Source organism: Fulmarus glacialis, unplaced genomic scaffold, assembly GCF_000690835.1.
Source record: "Fulmarus glacialis isolate BGI_N327 unplaced genomic scaffold, ASM69083v1 scaffold30284, whole genome shotgun sequence".
Taxonomy (NCBI): domain Eukaryota; kingdom Metazoa; phylum Chordata; class Aves; order Procellariiformes; family Procellariidae; genus Fulmarus; species Fulmarus glacialis.
The window spans coordinates 2,567-26,893 of NW_009207876.1; the positions used below are offsets into that span (position 1 = coordinate 2,567).

The following is a 24,327-nucleotide window of genomic DNA, read 5'->3' on the forward strand; positions in this document are numbered from 1 at the left end:
CCCCCCGCCCCCCCAGCACCCTCCCCCCCCAGCCGCATCCCGTGCCAGCGCCGAGCCCTCCCTGCCAGCCTGCACACCACAGGGACAGAGCAAACCCACTGCTGCTGACCGCCCTGGCAGCCCCGTGCCCCCAGCAGCAGCTAGACCCAGGCTGCTCTGGACCCCCATGCTCTAGCAGCGCGGGGCATCCTCAGCCAAATGATGGGTAGAAATCTCTCAAAAACACCATACATGGCACTAAAGGACTGGCTAATGCCTGTTCATTTCCTCCTAACTAACAGTCTCCACTGCAAGTCTTGCATCAAAGGTTGTAGAAAAATAATAATAATAATAAAAAAAAAATTAGAAATTAAAAAAAAAAAGAAAAACAAAACACAATTGAGCCTTATGGTCCCCTTACCTGCCATTTTCAAATTAACAAAGCAGCTTGAGAAGTTCTCTTATTTTTAAAACTAAAGAAATGCAATTGGTGACAAACATATGAAAAGTGTTTTGAGCAGGGGATGCATTCCTTGAAAAAAAAACATTTCACACGTCAAATACGATATCATTTGCAAATCCCATTAAGGTTCAGATGTTCTTTATGTAACTATTCCCACTAACCTAAAGAGACAGCTGAACTTAAGGCCAGGATGTTACATAACTAAACATTTAAGGAAAAAAGGTATGTCTTTTTAGCACTGGGACAACCTCATGTAAGTGTAAGGACTAATATAAACTCCACTACTTCTGCGACATTTACATTTATTCACCCGGTGCCAGAAATTTATTGGTAACGTATCCCCCAATTCCAAATTTTGTAGTAACAATAACAGCTGAAAATAGTGCGTATTTGCAACCTCCAAAATCACATATTCTAATGAAATTCCACCATCTAATGTTATGTTGGTCCAAGGAGTACTTTACCAATAGGGGGAAAATGCCCCCGAACAAGTGTAATATTTTCCCTGAAGGAGTTTCAGCATATAGGTACAAGGCATTTCTCCACCTTACTGCTAATTTCCCATTTCAAAGAAAAAGTCAATAGTCTGAGAAATTAGTCATATTTGATGCAAAAGTGTTCACCTAACACTAATGGTTGCAGTATCCATCAGACTGAAGTTTAAAATCAATCAAATGCTGAAAAAAACCCATAAAAACTATAATCAAAACTAAAAATGGAAAAGCACCAACCCGGAAAGAGTTCCACTGCTTAACATCTTAGTGCATGTATAACATCAAAATGCAAGAACTGCTGATTATATTTGCTCCAAAACTTACAGTGCATTTTCCATATCTGCTATACTTTCTTCCATTTTCTGTTACTACGTAGAGGTAAATAAAGTTGTCGTGGGATCCAACTGCAAGTAAGGTGCCATCTGCAACACAAAATATTTGATATAAACGAGCAGAATGTTTGTTTTCCAGATTTTAATGACTTCAGATTTATCACTAAGACAATAGTCTCAATTAAACCACTGTTTACGAATTGTATTTAAGGATATGTAACTGTTTACATTATGTTGTTTTTCAGCCAGTATCTGTTTACTTTGTGGGTATGGGTTTTGGGCAAGTTCTTTCACTTCTGCTTTTTTTAAGTAAGTGTCCAATGGACAGGGTTAAAATCCTCAGACTGCACTAGATTTCTGGAAATTGTCAACAGCAGGCAGGCTTGAGTTTTCTGCATCACAAAAAAATGCAGAACAGTATTTACTCTATAGTTAGCTTAGCTTTGGAGGGGGGGATTGCATATAAATCAGCATTAAATAATGTCTAAAGAAGTGGAACATTCAAACATTATAAGCAGTTTTCTAACCTATGTTGTCTCCATTTACAAAAAAAGTACATGGACAAGAGTTGCCTTGAATCACCATCAAACGCCTCTAGTGTCAATGAACATCAATGCTTTAAAATAAATTGCTGCGTTTGGCAGATATGGCAGCAGCAGAGGAACATTTTGCCCACTGACATGGCATGTTATCCAAAAGCAAACAAGAAACCTATTTATGGGAGTGTTCTCCCATCCAGTTTTAACAGAGAGGAGTCAGCCTCTGATGATCTGTCATGTCACGTTTGAAGAGGAGACTAGTACTAATACTGGCTTGGAGTCCATGTAATCCCATAGCAAATACTTAACAAACAGCTCTGAGTTTCAGACAGACCTGAGCTTAGTTTTATGGTTATGTATTAATAAACTTGAAAATTAACTAAGAAGTATATTAAAGTATCACTGAAATACTAAGCTTTTTACAGACTTTTCTGTTAACGTGTCAACTATCTAGTTGAGAACTTCTCCTTTTTCTGGGAGCAAAGCTAACATTTATTATAACAGCACAGTTCAACGTGACGGAAAGGCTGGGAAAGGTGACTGTAATGTTTGCAGTTACAAAACTCCAAGGTTTAGCACACACAAACAAATCTGTAACCAAGTATTCAGTTATATATTAAGCATCTTAAACTATTTTTTTCAAAGCTCTGCCTTTTCTAGTGACTGGAGAGTAGTTTAACACCCTTTAACAGAACAGACGTCTCATTTATCAGCAATTATTCTGAATGTACAAGTCAGCCTACCTACTGAGTAGCGCATCACTGAGAGCTGTTCGTTGCCATCAGTGTGTATTGAAACCAGATCCCTCGTTTCCGCATCCAAAACAAACCACCTAGAGAGAGGAGAATTCCAATGAGTATCACTTCCACTAAACAAAAAAGCAAGCAAAAGAGCAATAATCACTGCCTGCCTTCATCTTCTCATGCTAGCCCCTCAAGGGCAGGACAGCGAACATCTGTTTTTAATGGAACGTTTTTCTGGTACACAAAGCAATACAAGTTTCAGTGAAGAATATATAACAGATTCTAAATACAGCCCAATTTTTTCCCCCTCCCTTGAACACCATAGTAATCACCAAAATGTCTACTGGATGATAAACATGCCACCAGATAGCTAATATGACTGCACCTTATGACCCTGAAGCCTTAAGGCTACAGCTGAATTTTAATCTACTACTTCTTCCCCATTTTGAAGAACAGCTTTGATATAAAAACTGATCTTTCAATTTGTATGAAGAAAGTTAAAAAAATAAAAATAGAAGTAGTAGGAGGGACTGGAAAACATTTCCATACTCATTTTAAACACAAATTATATTCTAATTTGGTATCTTCCCCTCAGTCCTTTCCATTTCTATGAATAATTTTATTGAAGTAAGAAGGAATAACCATTTACTGAAATTTGATGGTTCATAACCTAGCTTTTTTGGTTTTTTTTTTTTACTTCCTGCTTGGATGATTTATAACTAAGGTAACTAATTGCATTTTTTATTATTTAACAATAACTTTTAACCTGCAGTGTTAAAGCTGTAAAAAGCTCAGAGAAGCTTACAAAAACTCAGTGGCCTGTACACCAAAATGGCCACCGACAGCAAGGTGGACAAGATCAGCAGAACCTGAGCATTTTGCAACGGTTCTGATGCCCAACTCCTAAATACAGCAAACATTAGCGAAACAAAGACAATGAAAATTCAATAAAAATATATATATACACATACATGTTTATCATGAAAACGTAAGATCTCAACATGGCTAAACACATTAAAGGTGTACTCAGAATTTAATTTCTTTGCTCCAAACTTCTGATCTCACAACCGTGTGCGTACGCTACGGCCAGATTTCCGTCCCTAGCGGCAAACGGCGAGTTCACGCATTGTGGAAATGAGTAAGGCAACCCCACCTGCCATCTCACACAGATATTTAATAGTGAACTCAGTGGAACAAACACACCACAAAAGCTAGGACCCTCTATTCCAAAACAGACTTATTAAGCTAAAATAAACTTCAGGAACAACAGCGCACATCGCTGCTTTCTATGGATGGAGATGAGATTCCAGCTCACGCTGATCCAGTGTCCAGCAGCTAGGTATCTGGAAAGTGGCCTAGTCCCAATGGCTTAAAACCAGCTTGTGGTTAGAGAATCACATGAAAGAAATTAAACAACATACACATAAAAAAACCTCAGCCCCACATGCCACAGACTGCTGAAAAATCTGTGTGCAAGACAGATGGAACCAGTGAAAAACAGCTAATATGTTTGCATCGGACAGCAGTAGAAACCACGCTCAGAGATTCTCTGCTGCAATCCTCTGCTGAAAGTGGACTTTTGATTTCTTCCAATCTACACACTGAAGCTTTGAAGGTTCTCTGAACGCATTAGGAGTTACAAGTTGCTATTCTGCTACTTAGTTCAAACTAAATAGCCCTGTCAAATGCTTCACTAAAATGTTACCTGGCCGATAACCCTGATGGGGTGTGGATATTAAAGAAATCAAAATAAATTTTAAAAAAACCAAACCAAAACCACAAAATGGTTTGGCAGGAGGGAAGAGAGAGGATACCTATGCCATCTTGCCACCATAGAAAGAAAAACAGTGACTCCATCATGACAGCAAAATTGCTCTAAAAGTACATCCTGATGGGACAACAACAGAAGTGTGAAGAACACACATGGAGGCATCACTGAGTTGGAGTCATCTGGTCTCCAAGCATCACGAGAAGCTGGTCTGAAAGCCAATGCCCCACTGTCATTCTTATTTGTGTTTTCCTGAATGCAGCACAGGGTGGAGGCTCCTCACTGCTTCAGCCCAGGTCGGCAACACACCTCTTGTGCACAGACAGCAAAACAGGAGATAGGAAGACCTTTTGCTTTACCAGAAAACTTAGGCACTATACTGTAAAATCTATTTATCTAGCAAGACCACACAGCATGATGCCTGTTTGTTTATTTTGAGCAGCATAATTGCGGTGCCTGGATATGAAAACTGATTATCAGCACAGTAACAACCAAAAGCAGCCTTCTTCCACGAAGTGGATGGGTACCCCCTTCCCATGCCCTCCCGCAGGTGACCATGCTGTACAGCGCTTCTGCCAGACAGCCAAGGGGAGGGCTGAGAGCCCTTTGTGTTCCAAAACACACAACCAGGGCAAGGCAGGGAGGCTGCTGCAGCAGAGACATGCCTCTTGATGCTGGCCCTGAGAACGGCTCTTTAGGTCGGTTCTTTGAGGCTGTTACCTGAACCAGGTAAACCTCCAGTTAATATTATGTAAAACGAAAAATACCAAAAGCCTAAAATGCAACCGGAAAAACATGCAAAACCCCCTATTTTACTGAAAGCACAGAGGTGGTATTGTATGGTATCAAGCACAATGCAAAACTTCTGTTGCTCTTAAGAGTGCACAGTGAACTTCCTATGGCGTTAGGAGACAGCATTTTGTGACACCAGTCCTTCTCCAAAAATTTTTCTGAACAAGAGATATTAGCTGCAATCTTAGCTGACCAAGGAAACAGCCAGTGCACTGTGATGGATGAATGGTATCCCAGCTGTAAGATAGTAGCTCTTTTGCTTTTTCTGGTTTTTATTGATTTTCTCCCAATTGTTACTGAAGATAACACGCTTAACTTGTTTGTGAGTTCACGTAAACAAGACAGAACTTTTGCCATTTTCATCCATTTCTTGTCTTGCCATTCCTTTGCTCTAAAAAAAAATACTAATAACCTATCTAAAAACATGTTTTTAGAAAACGCTTTAAACTACTCTCTTTTGGAAAACAAATTCTGACCCATGACAGACATTTATTACTGATAATTCACATCTGTGAATGCAGAATTTTTCTGATGAAATCACCAGGGAAGCAGTATTCCAAAGTAGTAATATATTTTTGCACTTACACTTGCAATTCCCATGTTTAGTTAATACTGAATGTTGAACCTGCAAGGCATTAATCAGAGTAAACAAACCAACCCATCTTACAAGATTGGTTCCCTGGGATATTTAGGCTTCTTCATCTTAACACCACAACAGATGCTGAACTGGTATAAATCTCAATAGCTCTATTGACGGATTTACCTTCTTGCGGCTCTGGCTCGTGCTGGTCTTGTCCTCCAGCCCTCAGTTTTCTTAATAATGTTAGTATTTTTGTAAGAATCTTATTAGTCTTTTTTCTGCAGTGCACAGCACTCAAGATATTCTATACGATTAGTCACAGAAATGTCTACTTTCCTGCAAATAATACCACTGGCAGCATGGCAAAAGGATTTGTATAGTGCCCTGAAAAACCCACTTTTCTGGTATGATTTCTGATTGCCAGCCCTTTTTAGTTTTTTAGCTGTGCATTTCCAGCAAACAGCAGGATCCACAAAACGTATTAGTTCTCTCCAAACCAGGCTTAATCCCAGACAATTGATGACCAGGCACACAGAAGGTATTTGAAGAAGGAGTTAATAAAACCTGCAGCAGACCATTTGCAGACAGCCCAAAAAGGGAAATGATACTGAAACACTCATCATGGGAAGCGGTACGTGAAAAGCACACCAAAACCACGATGTGTTGGCCTGATAAAAACACACCGCTGTGAAACAACAGACAAGAATGGGAAGAGAGGTAGAAAATTCAGTTTTCTTCAGACGTCACAGTTTTAACCATCAAACCCATCTTTCTTAATGCTCCATTCGCTACCCCTGTCTTACTGACCTCTGTACTGGAAGCAGAGCGGCACTAGAACAACAACAGACAGACATATCCAAGGTTTATTGAACTCTAAACAAATTAGACTCATTTAATATTGGCTTTATGCATTTTGGGCTATGAATCAATTAAGTTATTAAATAACTTGTTAAGGGCCTGAGACTATTTTCTCTCATATGTTAATCAAGATACATCATGCAGCCCTCATTCCTTGGGAAATAACTCCCTTGGACTGGATTATCTGGTGCAGAAAGCACTGCGTGATGCTGCTAGTTAGGCAGTAAATTTAAAACTGTTCTGTTTATCTTGATTCACAACTCCATTTATTTCTCATACACTTCTACACTTACCAGGCCTCATTTCAATTCAGTTTCATTTGTATATCTCAAACCTATCATTGAATCATGCAATTTCAGAATGTAATAAAATATAATGGTGAAAGTATAACTGCTCAGTTCCAGGAAGAACAGGGTAAAAAACCAAAAAACAAAAAACAAAAAACCCCCCCAAAATCCAAGGTCATCATCATAAATTTATCCAACACAGTATAAACTGGTTGCCTCAGGTAATTAAAAAATAGGAATTTAAACTAAAAAGTGCTGAATTGAAAAAGTAATGTTAAAATGCTCTGGGAGGAAAAAAAAAAACCCAAACAAAAAAACCCCACAACTAAAAACCTCAAAAGCAAACACAAGACTGAAGGCTTTGACCATTCAATATGTCTTCATTGTGCTTTGATGTAATTTCAAAAACATCTAATAACTCTGAAGAAATGTAGCCTGACCTTCTTTTCCCTTTTTCCTGTTTCAAGTACTATTAGGCCAGTATCTTCTGCTCTGTTTAATGAAGGTAGAAACACTTGTTTAATTTAATACTATAATTAGACAGGGATGAAAAAATGGAAAGGTACAGTATGGAAACCAAACACGCAAGAGCTCAGCAAGATTCTTCTTAGGAAGGTAAACTTGGTTTTCTAGCCTGATGTTGTACCTAATGAATTTAGTGCAGACTGCATCTTCATCTTGGAGAAGAAAACTCCTTAAAAAGTATGTAACATTTCATTTTTCCAGGAAAGTTTAAAGGTGTTACACATGCTCAGCAGTTTCGAAAAACCAAACTTTAAACGGTTTTTAGGCATGAGGTTAGGTATAAAAAAATTTCTAGGGGGTGAATTAAACACAAAAAAAATCCCGATTTTCTTACATGCACTATGCATTATTTTATCATCGAATTGTCAACCATGAGGTATAACTGAAAAACAGAATAAAAATGCTAGTAGATTTAATATCTATTCCTCTCACCTTTCTAATGCTATGAATATCCCTTTTTTTCTTTTAATTGGTACTTGCTAAAAATCCATTGCATAACACTCCTTTCTTGGGAGACGATACCAAGCCAGAGTTTGACTATGAATTAAAATAAATTTTTTCCACCACTGAAAGAAGCCTGAGTTAAAAGATTCAGCTTGTGTTTTGATAGCTTTCAAATACGCAACGATTTCAGGAAGAATATGAACAGCTTGATAGCACTTCATTGCAGCAATGTGCCATGTTAAACTTTGTCTTACCAAAAAATCAAAATCCTAGCCTGTTCACTTGCCTCTCCATGTCAATTTAAGAGGTTGCAAGTGTATTTGGGAAAGAGAAAGATCTGTACTGTGCTCAGCTTATAAACTAATGTAATATTCACACACAATATTAAAATATATGATACTTGGTAAAGCCAATAAGGAGTGCTCATGGAAACCTCTGCAAAAAAATAGTAAAAAAATAGATAAAAAAATTTCAAGGTCTGGGCTTTCATGGAAGAGTAGTTAAAAAACCAAAACAGTCTAACAACAGTCAAATAATTCTTCTGTCTTCATCTAACCCATGTAAGAAAGGTCTGTCCCCTTCCCCCAAGCTTTTTTGGCTACTTAACCTCAAGCAAAAAGAATAAAAAGCAAACAAATGCCAATATACAAGATATGTAGTATCAAATTGTCTGCTTTAAACTTTCAATCATCACAACTCAGTCGAAAGGCGTTTACCTGCCCGAGTGCGTTCCTATCGCGACCACTGCTCCACTGGGATGGAAGTCAGCACAGTGCCCCGGTTCCTGAACGGAGAGGCACAGACATGTGATTCACCTGCCCGCTTCCTTATGGTCAAACACCTCTCCTATACCAAAGCTACCCTAAAAGTCTGAGGTGAACTGACACAGGGAAAACCAATCACTTAGCAGCACGCTTACAATCCTCAGACAGATTTTCTTTTAATGTATCAGTGACATGCACTATGTCTTGAAAGTAAAAAGCCTAAATTTCTGTGTAAAAAGATACTTTTGCTCGGGTATTAGGACAGAACTAGCCAACATATGAAATGAACAATGACAGTAAGGAAGGATATCTAAAGCCAAACCTTGCACAACTGTATGATATCCTCTTCAGATTGTTTGAATAATTGGGAAAAAAGTTATACTGTAACAAGGACAAAGGACTAAGTTTTATTCAACTTGGATTGTCAGAATGGCATCAGACAATGGTAACCAGAGTACAGTGTATACAATGTCTGATGAGTCTATACAATGTCTGGTTAAGTTTATCAAAGCTTCCGAATAGCTGTTTTTAAAGACGTAACTACAGGATTTTTGCTTCTCTTGCGATCAGATGGCACAAGGGGGTTGCAGAAAACGAATGCTTTTTCCTATTTTCCAGCTTTATATTTAACATTAAAGGGTTGACATACATCTAGCAGTCTGGTCCATTCCAGCGTGTGGTCCACAGAGTTCCACATACAAACTTGCCTATCTTGGGCACATGTTAAAAATAAGTCTTTGAAAGGATGGGATGCCAGTCCCCAGAGTTCATCTGTATGTCCCTGGAAAGAAAACACATATGATTTAACAATGAATAAAATAAAGACACTCTTAAAATACTCAGCAGCAGAGAATGCCTTTACATTTTTGGGTTATAGTTTAAAAAAAAAAAAAAAAAAAAAGAGTTGTGCTCACCTGTACCTCTACTAGGAAACCATCGTTAAATGTTCCCCGCAAAACAAAGTTTCGTGAAGTACCCACTAAAAATTGATCTGCTTTTCCTTCCGCTACTGCTCTGATTGTTCCATACTGATCAGGAACCTAGGAAAAGAAACATCTGTAAAACCACATCATGCCATCTTGATAGGCGCTTATTTTTGAAGACCACAAATAGTGCACAACGACAGTACCAGAACTGCAGTTCTCCCAGTAAAAAGGAACAATCTAATCATGTATACACTAGATCAGGACTTTACCTGAAACCTACCTATTTATTTGTTCAGTACGGGCATACAAAATGATCTCGCTCCAAAACAATCACAATTGTGCCATTTTAGTAAGTCTCAGTAGAAAAAAATTACAAATTAAATTACAAGGATTTTTAAGCGTCAAATACACTAAACAAATGCACTCCACAACCTTACAACTCATCTTATAAGGATAGGAATAAGACATAGTTACTGTTTACTTTTCAAAACCCATTGTGAAAAATAAGAAAAATCTTGTAGCACACAGTAAATGCTTCCTGATTTTCTTAATGCTTCCTGAGTAGCCTTAAGTAAATGTTCATATGCCTTATGTCAGCAATGACTCCGAATTTTATTGAGTTTGTTTACCACATGCTTGAATTCTAATACACTGTTTTATTTTATAGTGTGCATTTGTTTGGTTTTCTAAATGATTTTTCTTTAGAAAATACACTAACTTTAGTATTAGCCACAAAATCAATGCAATCATTCAGAAAGCTTTCTGTCAGGGTTCTGGTAATATTTCTCAACATAAAAAATTAGCTTTAACATAACATTATTAACAAAAGGAAAATAGAGACACTGATATGACTAGAGTGCATTACTTAAGCCTATGAGCTGTATATGATAGTCAATGCTTACTTACTCTCAGCCATGTTTTCTAAAGGTTAATATTAGATTCAAGGTAATAACAAACTCTAGATAGAACTAAACATACGTGTTAAGGAAAAAATGCGGCTATAAATGGACACTAGGTAAGTGGAACAAACCATAATTACAACAACTGTTTAAGAACAACATGTTATTTCAAGAGGTAATCTTATTGTCAGGGAAAAAAAAAAAAAGTATTTTAAAATCCGTAACATACCATTTTTTTCCAGTTCATCCCCATTTACCTAGCATTGCCATAGAGCCAAATCACAAAGACATACATATTCATGAAACACTTGTTTTAGGATAAAGTTAAAAGAAGTTCCTCCACATAGCTTATTAATCATTAATTCTTTCAGAATACCCGTATCCTACCAATTGTTTGCCTTATGTCAAAAATTCTATTAAAACACACAAATCCTGGTAACACTGTCTTTCTCCAGACAGGCAAACTTAACAAAAACACAGGCCATACTAAAGAATATCCTCAAAAAAGGGACAAATAAAAGAAACTAAGGCAGGCCTTGAAGGAAAGAAAAACCTTAAAATTTCTGTTCACTTTAAACCGAGGAGAACTGAAACTTCATATAGGCTCATTTAAAGGCTGAAAATTTAAACACTTTTATAAAAACATTGTCATCCACTTAAAAAGACAGCAACCAGAAGATAGTCTTATCATCCTAACTACTGATCCTCCAAAGGGTGGAGAGGGCTCGGTCTTGCTAGTCAATACCTTGCTCAAGGCAATTTCCTTGTCACTCTTGCTTTCTTACCTCAATTTCCCTTTCGGGATTCAAATCATGATCCCACAAGATGATCTTTCGGTCTTTCCCACCTCCAGTTAGCAGCATCCCATTCCTCATTTGACAGAGTGTGAACACACTGCCATCGTGAGCTTTGATTTGCCTGCTTATCTGATATACTCCTACATGCACAAAAAGAAAATAATAAAGAACACTACTCATTTTTTCACCTGGGGTTTACAAGAAGCTGTGCCTTTTGGCAGAAGAATAAAGCAACAGCATATAATAAATAATTACATTCACATTGTCAGGCTATTAGTATTGCATTAGTATTGCAAACACAAGGTGGTAGTGTTTTCTTACAGGATGAAAAGATAAAACAAAGGACTTGCCTTCCTGAATAGAAACTTTTTCGAGATTGATTGTCCTACAACTCGTGAAGGCAAGAACAACTATACGCAAAATGCTTTCATTTCTCTGCTACCCAAGGGAACACAGTTTTTCCAGATGCAAGAGAAACTGTCTTTTAGAGTCACTAAGTATTTAGCAAGTCATTATTAGAAAAGAGTTAAAGTTATTTTATTAAAAGAAACTCAAAGACTTGTTGTCTATAGTCTTATGGGAATAAAAAGCAAATTATTTATAGCAAAGTTTCCAGGATGCATGAACCTCATATCTAATGCTGGATGTTGCCTCACTTAAAATAGCATAACTAGCATTTGGCATCTATCAACTAGCAGTCTACCCAAAGGAAAACACTAGGAAGAATGAAAGAGAGATGAGAAAATTAAACAACAAAGGTAGCAAAGGAAGCCTTTTGCATCCGAATTCGGTCTTCATGTCAAAAGAACTGCTGTAGGAAAGTATATTTTAAAAAAAGAAAGATTCTGGTGCTTTGAGATTTGCATATTTTCAAATAGCAATCACAGAAAAAGCCTAAAACAGCACGCAGATAAATACCAGCTTAACTTCAATGACTGCCTATGGCTCAAGTCAGTTCAGGTCAGCATGCTCTCACACTATGACAAAGAGTTTGCGATCAAGTCCTGTGACCAATCTAATGTGATAAACCCACTAAAAGATCCCCTATTTAATTAAGCCAATGTAAATAAATGTTCTATTCAATATCTTTTAAGATTATATTGGGAAAAGCTTATTTTTGCACAAGAACTTCAAAATTAAACATCATATAATCTGTTAAATTACTTTTCCATTACAGTTACCTTGAAAGACAAGAAAAAGATTTACCTACAAAACCAGACTTACTGTTAAAAATTTACTTTTTACATGAATGTTTTCCTGGCATACCAATTTAAACCAGAGTGTTTGAAATAGCTGCCAAGTAAAATAAATTACCCTTGAATTTATAAGTTACCTTAGGGCCCAACTGTGTCAGGTCTGCATACGTTGGGTAACAAATAATTTTCCTTTCTTTTTTACAAAAGCTTTGCCCTAAAGAGTAAGTTTAACCCAAATTTCAAATAAGATGGGTTTTAAAGTATATTTTACAGCCAAGACATGAGTATCTGCTAAACCAGATACTATTATTTGCGTAACTGGTACAACTACACATTATAGTTTTCCTTCACATACAAGTCCTATTAACATCAGCTTCAACACTTAATAGTATTCCTCTGAGACTAAGCATGGTACAACATAAGCTTTATGAGGCAAAGGTAGCAGAATCCCCAAACTGATCCTACAGCCTTTTTCAAATCTCAGGATGAAAGGAAAGCTGATTAACTGCACATTTTTTTAAATGCAAAACATTTAGATAAAGTAGTTTTCATTCATTTCAGGCACAGTCTTATTAATTATTGAGAAACTCTAGATTGCTCTTAAGTCAGCAAATTGATGAGACTTGAAGGAGTTTAATACCACCTGTTAATAATAGGAAGTGTATACCCTTCGTCAGGCCTGTTTCCCTATTCCTTTTCTAATGCAATCCTTTATGTTTGTCTTCTACAGACTATCTAAAATCTGCGATTAACTGTGAATGTATCCTACCTTTAGGTCCTTTTCCTGGAGTAGGTTCTACAGTAGTTTTGCCCCATATAAGTATTATCCCACCTGAGTCTCCAGTGAGCACATCACCATTTCCCAAGAAAGCCAAACACTGAACAAATTTGGGTTTTTCATATTTCTGAAACAAAATAAGCAAAAGAAAGGGATAATTGCTTGTACTCGTTACATAGTTAGTATAACGTATCCAGACTCATACACCCTGCATACACGTAAACAGAATTTAACCTTTTTTGATTGTTTACCTCTCTGTTCAAACAGTACACGGTAACAATGGAGCAAATTTATAGAAAGCGTGAACGCATCATTCCATTGATTTAAAACTGACCTGATATCAAGATATTCTTACCCCAAATATCCCTTGCTTCCTTGATAATGAATTGCCACTCCAGGTCCAGAAAAATATATGAGATTTGCCACATGTTATTATGGTATTTGCATCAGTTGGATGGAATTCTACAGCAAGAACAAGTTCATTTGTAGTCTGAAATAATAACAGAAATAATATTTATTCAGATGGGACATTAACTACTAGAAATCCCAAGTTTCAGAACAGAGATATGAGGAACTAGACAGCTCATTGTATGCTTGAAGGAATCTCCAAGTTTCCGTGCTAAATAACTGTCTGAATGACCGCGCATATCATTTTATATATATTGATTTTTTACATTCATAGAATCGTATCATAGAATCGTTTAGGTTGGAAAAGACCTTTAAGATCATCAAGTCCAACCATTAACCTAGCACTGCCAAGTCCACCACTAAACCATGTTGCTAAGCACCACATCTACACGTCTTCATAAGAGATCTTTATAAAACTTCAGTAGAAAAGTCAGGTTTTACATTCACTTTTTAAAATCACAAAAGCTTCTGCCCTCTAGAATAGCTAGGACCACTGCCATGGAAAGTGAATGATGTATAAAAGACACTTTTTTGGGTTGAAAACCCTGTTCAGTTTCTACACAGAGTAGTTTGCTATTCTGGATAACAAAGCTGTGACAGAGGCAACTGAGATAATGGTAACATAGTAGGATTACAGTCATAATTCTCTTTCTGAAATTCTGTAAAAATTCCTTTGGGTTCTTTCTTCCTCTCCTTTCCTCCTCACAAAGAAGAAAAAAAGAAACTTGCATAACTCAAACCCCTGAAACATAGAGTCTCACCCTTGTATTTTTAGTGGCTGCATATACTGTTCCTGAATTACTAACACCTCAGTATTTCATCCTTTACCAATAGATTTTACAAACATAATAAACTGACTGGTCATTTATTTAACTTCTAATGTATATTCAACCAAACTGTCTTTGAAAACAATCTCCTGGAGGCAATGACTCTACAAAACACTTAAGTAAATGCATCAATCATTTACTTCTATGGGATTTAAGCCCATGCTTTAAAGGAGTATACATAAAAGTGCTGCTGAATCAGCACCTGTGGGAGTACCCTTTCCCACCTCACCATTTTTGGCTCACTTTAGGAAAACAACCTTCTTAAGTTTCATTTTTCGTTGAAGGCCATATTTGTTGAATTATGCTTCTCACACACAGCTTCCTCCACATAAGCGTATCTGCTATATCCATGGAAATCATACGGAAACTAAGGACTGAAAAATTTAATGGAGTTCAGCTGAGACAAGGCTTCCATCTCACACCCTAGCTCAAGGGATGAAACTCTGCTCATATCACCTATCATAGAAGGTGCTTAAGATACTGCAAGATCAAGTCCTAAACATGAGTAATTACTGAAAGGCAAGCTGTCCCTGCCAAATTGTTTTTAGCCAATTCTGAAACACCAAGGAACTCCCTGGAGAGTAAAAATAGTCAAAACAATGTCAATAAAATGCGAAATACAAGGCATATGCCACATAGCTTCACATTAAATATCAGTAAGGAAATGAAAATAATGACATAGAATTACATTAAAACTTACAGAATAGAATATAATTAGTATTGGTCAACATAATTTAAAGAAAATGGGTCAAACCAACCTGATTTTGTTATCTGAAATTGCAAGTTTGTAATCATATAGACATATATGCTTGTAGAGTATTCCACTTCCTGACTCATGATTAAAAAAAATTAAAAAATACTCGGTTCCACATCCATGTAATATCTCCTTGCTTGATATTGTGTAACGCAAAGCAAGATGTCTCAAAATATGGACTTCAATAGCAAGTTATTATTGGACTGGGTGTTTCCAGTGGAATCAACTTTACATAAACATTGAGCGCAACACCTCTGAATGCTTCTCATCGATCAGAAATTTAGAAGGTTACGAAAGAAACAGGAAAGCAAACAAGATTGCAATCTGCAAAAGTACTGATGGACTTCAAATGAGAATAGACACACATACCAAGAATCAATGTCTGGAACTCGATTCAGATAAAAAATGAAAATAAGGAATGTCTAAAAAAATTTTTTTTTTTTAAATAAACAACTACAGACTGAAACATCACTTCAGTTTCTTAAAGCTCCCAGGATTTTTTTTTTTTAAATTAGGCAAATATTAGAGAATTGCTTTATTTGGATTGGCTTTTAGGGATGAGTAAAATAGAATTATAAGCACTCCAATATTCAAAACCCTTCCAATATACAAGTTAAGAATACATTTCTTTTGTGCCCTTACACAAGCCAGCAGGATTCCAGTTGCAGTTTCCAAGTAAGATCAAATGTGTGTCTCACAAACTGTTGTATTTATGGGAAAAAAACCACTTGTATTTCAGAATATTAATTTGTGCAATAATTACCTTTATTTCTGCTATTTTTGATTTCCTCTGCCAATCCCACACAGTGAGCATATGCTCATTAGAGTCATCAATTACACACAAATGAGTACCAGAATCCTAAAGGAAAAAGAAAAAAAGAAGTGCTGACAAAGTAATATCATACCCCATTTAGAAACAGGGAAGGGCAGTAGTATTTTAAAAAACCACAAAGGTATAAATATAAATTAAGCAAGTCCTTCTAAAGTAACAATAAGCTTGATATATCTGGTATTTTCCTTTTCTCTTAAAGATAGACATAGATTTTTGCATAATCTCACAAAAAAATGACGATGCTTCAAGCAATATTCTAGGAAAGCTTTAAAATCATCTTACCAAGTCTTTCCATTTCAGTTTGTTTCTGTTGTTGTTGTCTTTTTTTTGCTTTCTTGTTTGCAATATCACGGTAGTAGCAAAGAGGTTTCTCCCTTTTTCTATTCTGCAAATATTTTGGTTTTCCTCAGGTCTCAGAGGACAGACACATAGCTCCACTTGTGTTTTTTTTCTTAAATGTCACTATCACATACACACAACTTTACATTATCAAATTTTGTAAGCACATCTTATTTTTTCCTCATGGAGCATTAAGTACCAGCAGTTTCATCACGCAGTTGGTAAAACTGCGGCAAAGGTAACACTTTCTGAATAAAGTAATGCTTACAGAGCAGAAAGACTGGCATCCACAGTATCAAATAACTGAAATGGCTAATTTTGAACAATTTTACAACAAAATGGTAAATATGGCTATACGGAATTAAAAAGAGCAGACAGAAAATCTTGGAACAAAAACATACTTATTCACAGCAACACATACTTGCACAAACCAGTTGTTTCAAGGACATGTGTAGAAAGATTTGGAGGAGGCCTTATTTATTTTAAAGTTGATTCTTGCAGTTCAACCGCATTCTCTAACAAATTATGAAAATAGAGGTGGCTGAAATTTTTATTCCCAAATACTAATACTATTATGAGCAGTAATATGCAAATATACATGTCAATTATTAAGTGGAAAGACACCCTGAAGACAGCATTGGCGATATACAAGCTCTTGCATGGGTTAATGGAATTATGTGGTAAAAACACAGTTCTAGATATTGCATATTCACTGTTTCAGTCCAGTGAGGAATCAGATGAGACTGTAATAAGGTATCAAAATCCATTTCAGCTGCAAAACAAACTAATAAAAACTAAAATCTAGTCCTCAAAAATACCTTAGTGGTTTTATGTTTGTTTGTTTTGTTTTGTTTTTAAAATGATGGAACATGTATTTATTCACCTTGAAAAACAAATGTATCTGAGTTTACAAGTTTTATTGATTTGTGAGAGAGACAGGAATGACAGTATTCCTCTCACATTATTCTATTTTATGTATGCTACTCCCAATTTGTAAAACAAACAAAAAAAAACCAAAAAAGAAACAAACAAAAAATTCTTTTATTTACTGAAAGACAAAACCTAGGTATAACTAACTTAGCAACATTTCAATGTGTAAGCATTTCCTTTCAACAAGTCGCCCAGCGAGACTGTTGAGTCTCCATCCTTGGAGATACTCAGAACCCAGCTGGACCACAGCCCTGAGCAGCCTGCTCTGGCTGAGCCTGCTGTGAGCGGGACGGTGGGTGAGGTGGTCTCCAGCCATCCCTTCCCTACCTCAGCTGTCCTGTGAATCTCTTCCTCTATTAGCAACCTACAGCAGACATTCTTTTTCTGCATTTTTTATTTTTACATGTATTAATTCTTCTTGCTGGGATGCAAGAAGCACAGCCTGGATTTTCATGAGGTCTGACATGTCTTTAGTGCTTTGGTGAAAATACAAAGGCAGCTTAAAAATTTTACAAAAAATAAACTCGTTGCCAATTTTGAAATGAGAACTTTATCAATGCCAAGTAACGCATCTCCATTTGCTACTGATTTTTCTGATAAATTCTGTGGGCCCAGTAACAAGAGTTCTATTTCTTTTTTTTTTCTATGTAAAAGTAGAGGCACAAATTGAACGAAGTATTCCTCAGGAAAAAATAGCACAAGACAATGTTGGTTTTTTTATTTCCTGTTGGTGGATAAAAACCTACTCCAGCTGTGTAAGCAGAAAAGTTACGCTTTCTATCAGAAGTCACTAAAATTTGTCTTCATAAACTTCACTAACAAACTTGTTTTTAATATCCAAACAAAAAACCAAGCCCCTCACAAACAAAACCAAATCACCAAACCTAGCACAGAGTTCAGTTTCTAGTTAAGGCTTTTCTTGCCTGCTATTTATTCATTGTGCTAGTTTGTTACTGCAATTTTACATGTGCAATTTCCTGTTTTTCCAGCTAGCTCACTGTCAGCTGGTTTTATAAAGTATACATAAACCTTACTGACGCACTTTCAATACCAAAACAGATCAGCTAGGCAACTACATACAAAAACTTCTGAAGATTTCCCTCCCGTTTACATAGGATTGGATAAATTACTTAACACACCAAGTAATTGCACCCATCTTACCGCTTTTGAAAAATCCAAACACCCCACTCCACGTTCAAAAGTCCCGAGGCCGATAACCTGCAGCGTCACGAGGCTCACCGAGTCCCATACTCTAACATGGGGCTGCAGAGGCTGTGTGAAAAAGCAATGGGACAAAGAGCATCATCAACAGTGAAAGCATCATATGCATGTGTCAAGTTTTGTTAAGCAGATGCTACTGAATTACAGACTGCAGACCGAAATGCAGGATGACCTGTGCTAACAATGCCACTGGATAGTTATCTTGAAGCTCAAAAGGTGAGAGTCATAGCTCCCTATGTCTGGACTACAAACATGGCAGTGGTACCGTCGAGACAAGAAATCAAGTATGGTGGCATTTTTGGTAGTTGTGAAAATAAATCTTTACCCAATTTAAGTCATTGAACAAATAATGGAAGAGTCATCTTGCATTTCAGACTCCAGACCTAGCAATCTTATGCAACAACTGAAAATAATGATCAAACCTTGTTTTTTTTTTTATATGTAATGTAGGAAAAAAAAACCCCAAACAAAACCCAACCCTGGTGCACCGAGTCCCCTAACCATCACCAACCACTCAATGAAAATCTCCATGGTTATATTTCGTACAAGTACCAAACCAGCTTAGCTTCGTAAATGTGAAACAATCAGAAATAAAGTGGGAATTAAGTTGGCTTAAGGACAGCATTCACCATAGAAAGTGACATTAAATCATCCCACTGATGGAAAAACAAACCAACCAGCCACAACAAGAGATTCAACAAATGTTCAGTGGAAATCATAACAATATCTATACAAAAAAATCCCACACCAACTTCTTACAAAATCTAAGAAATTAAGTTGAACATCTGAATAAGGGTTATATTTATTGTGCTTCTAACACCTCATAGTATCTGTCTCTTTTTTTTTTCCACCTCTTTTTTTTTTTTTTCCTCTGTCTATAACTTCATGAAGATAATCCAATTATTCAAATTCTGACAGAGTTCACCAACAGCCAGGGACAACAGCATTTAAACACACTTGCTCTCAAATAAGGAAGTTTGTAGGAAAGCTTGACACCTTCCATGAATTCTCCAAGTCGATTTCCTCTTCCATGAAGGCTTAAGAGTACACTGACCCACAGAACTGGGGACTTGTTCTCTTCTGGGAGAAGACTTATTGAAAGAAATGTGACAGAAATGACGTGGCCTTATAAATCAAATACAAGCTTCACATTTGCTTGCAGAATTAAAATTGAGTTTCCTATGTCACTAACTGTGACTTTAAAGGACTCATAAAGGACTTTATGAGCTTCTGCTCTTTTTGATGTATGGCTGAGTGCTTAATTGCCACTGTCTTTTGCTAGAGATATAGGCTGTTACCTTAGAAACAGCAAAATATCTCAGTAAAGGCTGTGCATAAAATAAACTGCAAACAGAAGGTGATGATGAGATTAAAAAAACCCAGAACACTTTTTCCTGATTTTCAAAACAAAATACTACTGCTCAACAGCTCTATTACTTACCCTTCCATCTTTATCCACTCCAGCTAACTGTCCTGTTGCAATTCTAATTTTGTCTGGATGAACTGCAAGACTAAGACAGACAGAAATATGACTTGCTTTTGCTGTCATAGGTCTTCAAAACTGAGAGGTTTTTTATAAATTTTTTTTTTCTTTCTCAACAGAAGCCCATGATGACACTTAAGATCCTAAATCCCACTTCTAATGAGACAGCTTGAATGTTTTTCATCAGACTAGTTCATTACACACTGTACTAATGGGTCGATCAGGCTCTTGCAATGGCTGCTAGCACAAAACTAGGAGTGCCAGAAGAGCCACCTCCGCATGTGCTCTGACAAATCTAAGGTTTGCACTGTATCGGGAGTCCACTGTAACAAAATATACATTATGTCACGATGAACTTCCTACATGTAGTTATATGCCATATTTATAAACACTACACCATATTTTATGCCTAAACCTACAGATAGCATGAACCTGGGGAAAAAACAGCTGAAAAGTTGTCTGAGGGCTTGTGCAGCCAGGAGTCGGGGATTACTGCCACTTGAAATGAGTTACTGATGTAATTGTACTAATGAAATTCTCCAGTATGGTGCACTACTAGTGGTAAGTAAAAATCTGCTTTTGCTTATCACGTTTCACTTTGGAGCTGATATGAAAAAACACATAGTGCAATTTCAGAGTACACATCCTCTTAGTCCTAGTGATTTTTTGACCGACCTTCTTATTTGCTTTCTCTGTAAAATTACAAATGTGAAGAAAGCCATTGAACCAGGAAAGGGCAAGCAGGGAGGAGCCTGAAGAGGTCAGAGTGATGGACACCAAACGCATTTACAATTCAGTCTAGTTTTTTGAATGAAAGTGAAGAACACAAGACTGACAGCATTCCTCCCACAGGAAACAATTACAGTTATCAAAGCACAGCCAGGAGAAAAGAGGTTTAGATGGCAACTCTTCTCCTTTCTGGTACAGTAGGGAGCTTATGTTCCCCATCACATCATGTGCACTACTCTTCAGACTAACATCGTAAAGTCAGCAACTGCCTTTGCACCCACAATGCCATTGGCTTCAATTTCCCTGCTTCTCTGTTTTGTTTTGCAAACATCTTTAGGATTTCCCAGACAATAGATGCCCCACTTGGATGGGTTATCTATTAAAAAATGAGAAAATTACTGCTCAGTTTTCCATTTGGTTTTCTAATTCTCCTTTAAGACTGTATCTTTGCCATACTGCCTGTAAATCACTGATTTAGAATTAGGTTGACAACAATTTTTAATTTCTGGGACATCTATTTAGAATAATTTATGCAAAGATCCTTTCTTTAATCTGGCACTCTTAAGATTGTTTACACACCCTGTTGTTTTACATTTCAGCCAGAAACCCTAAGCTAGCATGGACTGCTCTAGCACCGTTCATTTGTGCAGTGTTTACTACAGTGAAATCTACTGGGACTGATGAAACAGAAAATAACTACAATTATGATGACATTAATGAGCTCATACATATAGTAGGAGAGAATTAAAAAAAAAACATTTCTGCATTATTAGACACATACTTACATGCAAATGTTAAATACTAACCATTTAACGCAGTCTGTATGACCCAAGTAGTGTCGCTGAGTTCTCTCCTCATAGTTAAATAGTACCACCACTGATGCTATGAAATATACAATTTCTCCGGTAGGAAGGAGGTAAACATTGGCTCGACAGTCTCTTCCACGATACCCATATCTATACATTTTTTTTTTTTTTTTAAAGTCAAGGTTTTCATAATCACTGTATACCAGAAAAAAAAAAATCCCAACTTCCCCCGCCTCCCGCCGAAAAGGATTCCTGGGGAGCTCTCACGTCAGCAAATGCCCTTTATGTTTTTTCCTCTGGAACTATAGCACAATTTCAGTAACACAGTTTAAAACAAAACAAAACAAACTCCATATAATTGGACTTCAGGAAACGAAATCCCTTAAAAAGTGATGCTCATTGATTTTAAAAATAAAATATATAAGGCACACTGAAGTAAAACAAATACAGTGTTGTCATTTTATAAAGACCTCCATGTGAAGTTTCATTAGGTAACAGCAGGACTCGCTGTACTGGCTTAACATTTTTTACAGCAACAGAGCTGTGCATCTGCACCCCCGGCATCAGAGCATTATTTCCATTTGGCCTTTTAAAACAAGCGTGTGAAAATTCCTAATGCCCTTCAGAAAGAGGCAAGCTTCTGCACAGCAGCTGCCAATTTCAGGAAATATTTCTTTATACTGTTTTAGAGTATTTTTAAAGCAAACAAAACTCAAAAGGAACTGACACAGTGAAAAATATTCTATCCAAATCTATCCAAAATATATAAAAGAGATGATTTTTGTAGGAAACCTGCATGACTCCTAATGACATTCAGAAGTTTTACACACTGTGAACCAGCCTTGGTTAGCACTGATCAAACGTTATTACAACTCATTATTTCTTTGAAACAGGTGCAATTTTCTTCACCTAGATTATTAATGTGGCTGTCTGCCTGTATTTCAGTTCCCAGGGTCACTATGTACAATTAACATCAAAATTCAGACTTAAACAGTAGCTCTGTAGCCTCAAAAAAAAAAAATTTCCTGTTATGTCCTGCATTTCAGAGCACTCCCCACTTCAGTGCCAACTAATACACTTGCAACAGCAAGGAAAATATGGGAAATCCATTAAGCAACTTTAGCTAAAGGATTCCAGCCTTAGGTCCTGGTTAATCAGGTAGATAAAGGAAGTCAAAGACCCACATGGAGAAAGCTGGATGGATGAAGCTGGCCCTTTCTCATAAACGGAAGCAGGTGCAGTAGTCCAAGTTTGGGAGTATCTAAACTGACATCTCCTAAGTTGACAGCCTGGCCTCTATTCTTCTTGGAAAAGGTCTACCTTTCTACCAAAAATACCACCCTCACCCCTAAAAACCCATCACCACACTACCTTTCCTCTTTTGCAGTCCTACCAAACCACAGGACTGCTATACCACAGGAACACTTGCAAAATTAAAACACATGCTGTAACTAAATAATGGTTCAAAGAGGGACACTGCATTCAGTTGTCAATTAAATCTCTTAAAGAGTACGGAAAACAAAAGAGTTTTATATCTTGCTCTCTTCCATTTATTACAGAAGAACACAATGGCTCCTCTGAAGCAGAGATTATTCACTGGCTTGCTCAGCAAATGGTATCGAGAGAAATGCTGATATAACACAATGCTGAGGGCAGAAAAAAAAAAAGGATGCCTCTGTTTCTCCTCCATCACTATTTACTTTCCCACTAAATCTTCCTTTCTTCTTCTTTTAAATGTTGATGGAGCAAAAAGAAACTCCAGAATGGCCTTTTATTAAAAAAAAACCAAAAAAACCAAAGCAAAACAACCAGACCACTGAACTTTCAAAAACGATGGGCTACAAACCAATGAAAATATTTTTTCTATCCTGAAGCATGAAGAACACTATTCTAAATACCTTCTCAGAGGAGAAAGGCAGATCTAGTTAATCTGCTGTACACAATAGGGAGTGTATTGATAAGGATTTATTAAGATTGACACCTTTGAACATTCATCCTCAAAGAGTACTAATGATTTACGCAAACACGCCTCTCCACAGCAGAAGTCTACCATGCAAAGCTAAGGCTAAATATTTTGGCACTCACCATTGAGCTGTGGCATTTATGAAGCTGCAAAAAATGGTTAGGTTTTCTCAGTCCATTCCTTTCCTTTACCCTTCCTACACAATAAAGTACCAAAGAGTGGCTGCATTTTCTAGGAGTGTGTTTTTTAGGAGTAAAGGAACAACTTGTATTGTGGGAGCAATTTTTTGCTTTCTTCATTCTCCATCTCAGATTGAGAGAAAACAAGAGGGGTTGCTGCTCCACAGCAGTTCTTTCCTTCTCCACACACTCAGAACAAAGCAACAGATATGTTAATACAATAACTGACTGTCTCTCTCTACAGAAAAAGGGGTAGCACAACTATGATGCTTAATTTCCACTAAATTTCAATGTTAATCTTTCAATGAGACTGATGTTTCAACCAGGGAAATTCAGAGATGGTTGTCTTCATACTGTTTCTCACCAATTACAAGGACTGTTTTGTCACAGCATTTGATGCCTAACAGCTTTTAGTTTTGGGAGGTTTTTTTGTTTTTTTTATTGGCTAAGAATAGCCACAGCCCTCATAAAAAACGATCCACTGTACACCAGAATTCAACAGTATATTTACCACTGACTTCAATTATTCTTAGAAAGAAGAGCACCAGAGCTAAAAATACCCTCCAGAAACTGAGCTACTATACATTGCAAGAAAGAGTCTACGAAGTCTATAAAGTCATTGCCTGTCAACAGCAGCACTGACTGCGACCTCTGTAGCTGCTAAATAAGCCCATTTTGCTATTACCAGGAAT

General features: G+C 36.9%; 1 protein-coding gene across 1 annotated transcript in view; it reads right to left on the reverse strand.

Moving 5' to 3' along the window:
* Nucleotides 1–24,327, reverse strand: part of EML4 (echinoderm microtubule associated protein like 4) — a gene marked incomplete at its 3' end in the record, with an annotated part of 67,770 nt that overhangs the window by 2,224 nt on the left and 41,219 nt on the right. Inside the window, exons 9-21 of the mRNA XM_009576299.1 lie at nucleotides 21,494–21,643; nucleotides 19,917–19,986; nucleotides 18,416–18,526; nucleotides 15,917–16,012; nucleotides 13,520–13,654; nucleotides 13,156–13,291; nucleotides 11,179–11,330; nucleotides 9,483–9,608; nucleotides 9,218–9,349; nucleotides 8,521–8,588; nucleotides 2,551–2,639; nucleotides 1,261–1,358; nucleotides 604–643 (exon numbers count right to left, since the gene is read on the reverse strand). Of these exons, the coding sequence (XP_009574594.1) occupies nucleotides 604–643; nucleotides 1,261–1,358; nucleotides 2,551–2,639; nucleotides 8,521–8,588; nucleotides 9,218–9,349; nucleotides 9,483–9,608; nucleotides 11,179–11,330; nucleotides 13,156–13,291; nucleotides 13,520–13,654; nucleotides 15,917–16,012; nucleotides 18,416–18,526; nucleotides 19,917–19,986; nucleotides 21,494–21,643 (1,403 nt within the window). The remainder of the gene's footprint in view (nucleotides 1–603; nucleotides 644–1,260; nucleotides 1,359–2,550; nucleotides 2,640–8,520; nucleotides 8,589–9,217; nucleotides 9,350–9,482; nucleotides 9,609–11,178; nucleotides 11,331–13,155; nucleotides 13,292–13,519; nucleotides 13,655–15,916; nucleotides 16,013–18,415; nucleotides 18,527–19,916; nucleotides 19,987–21,493; nucleotides 21,644–24,327) is intronic.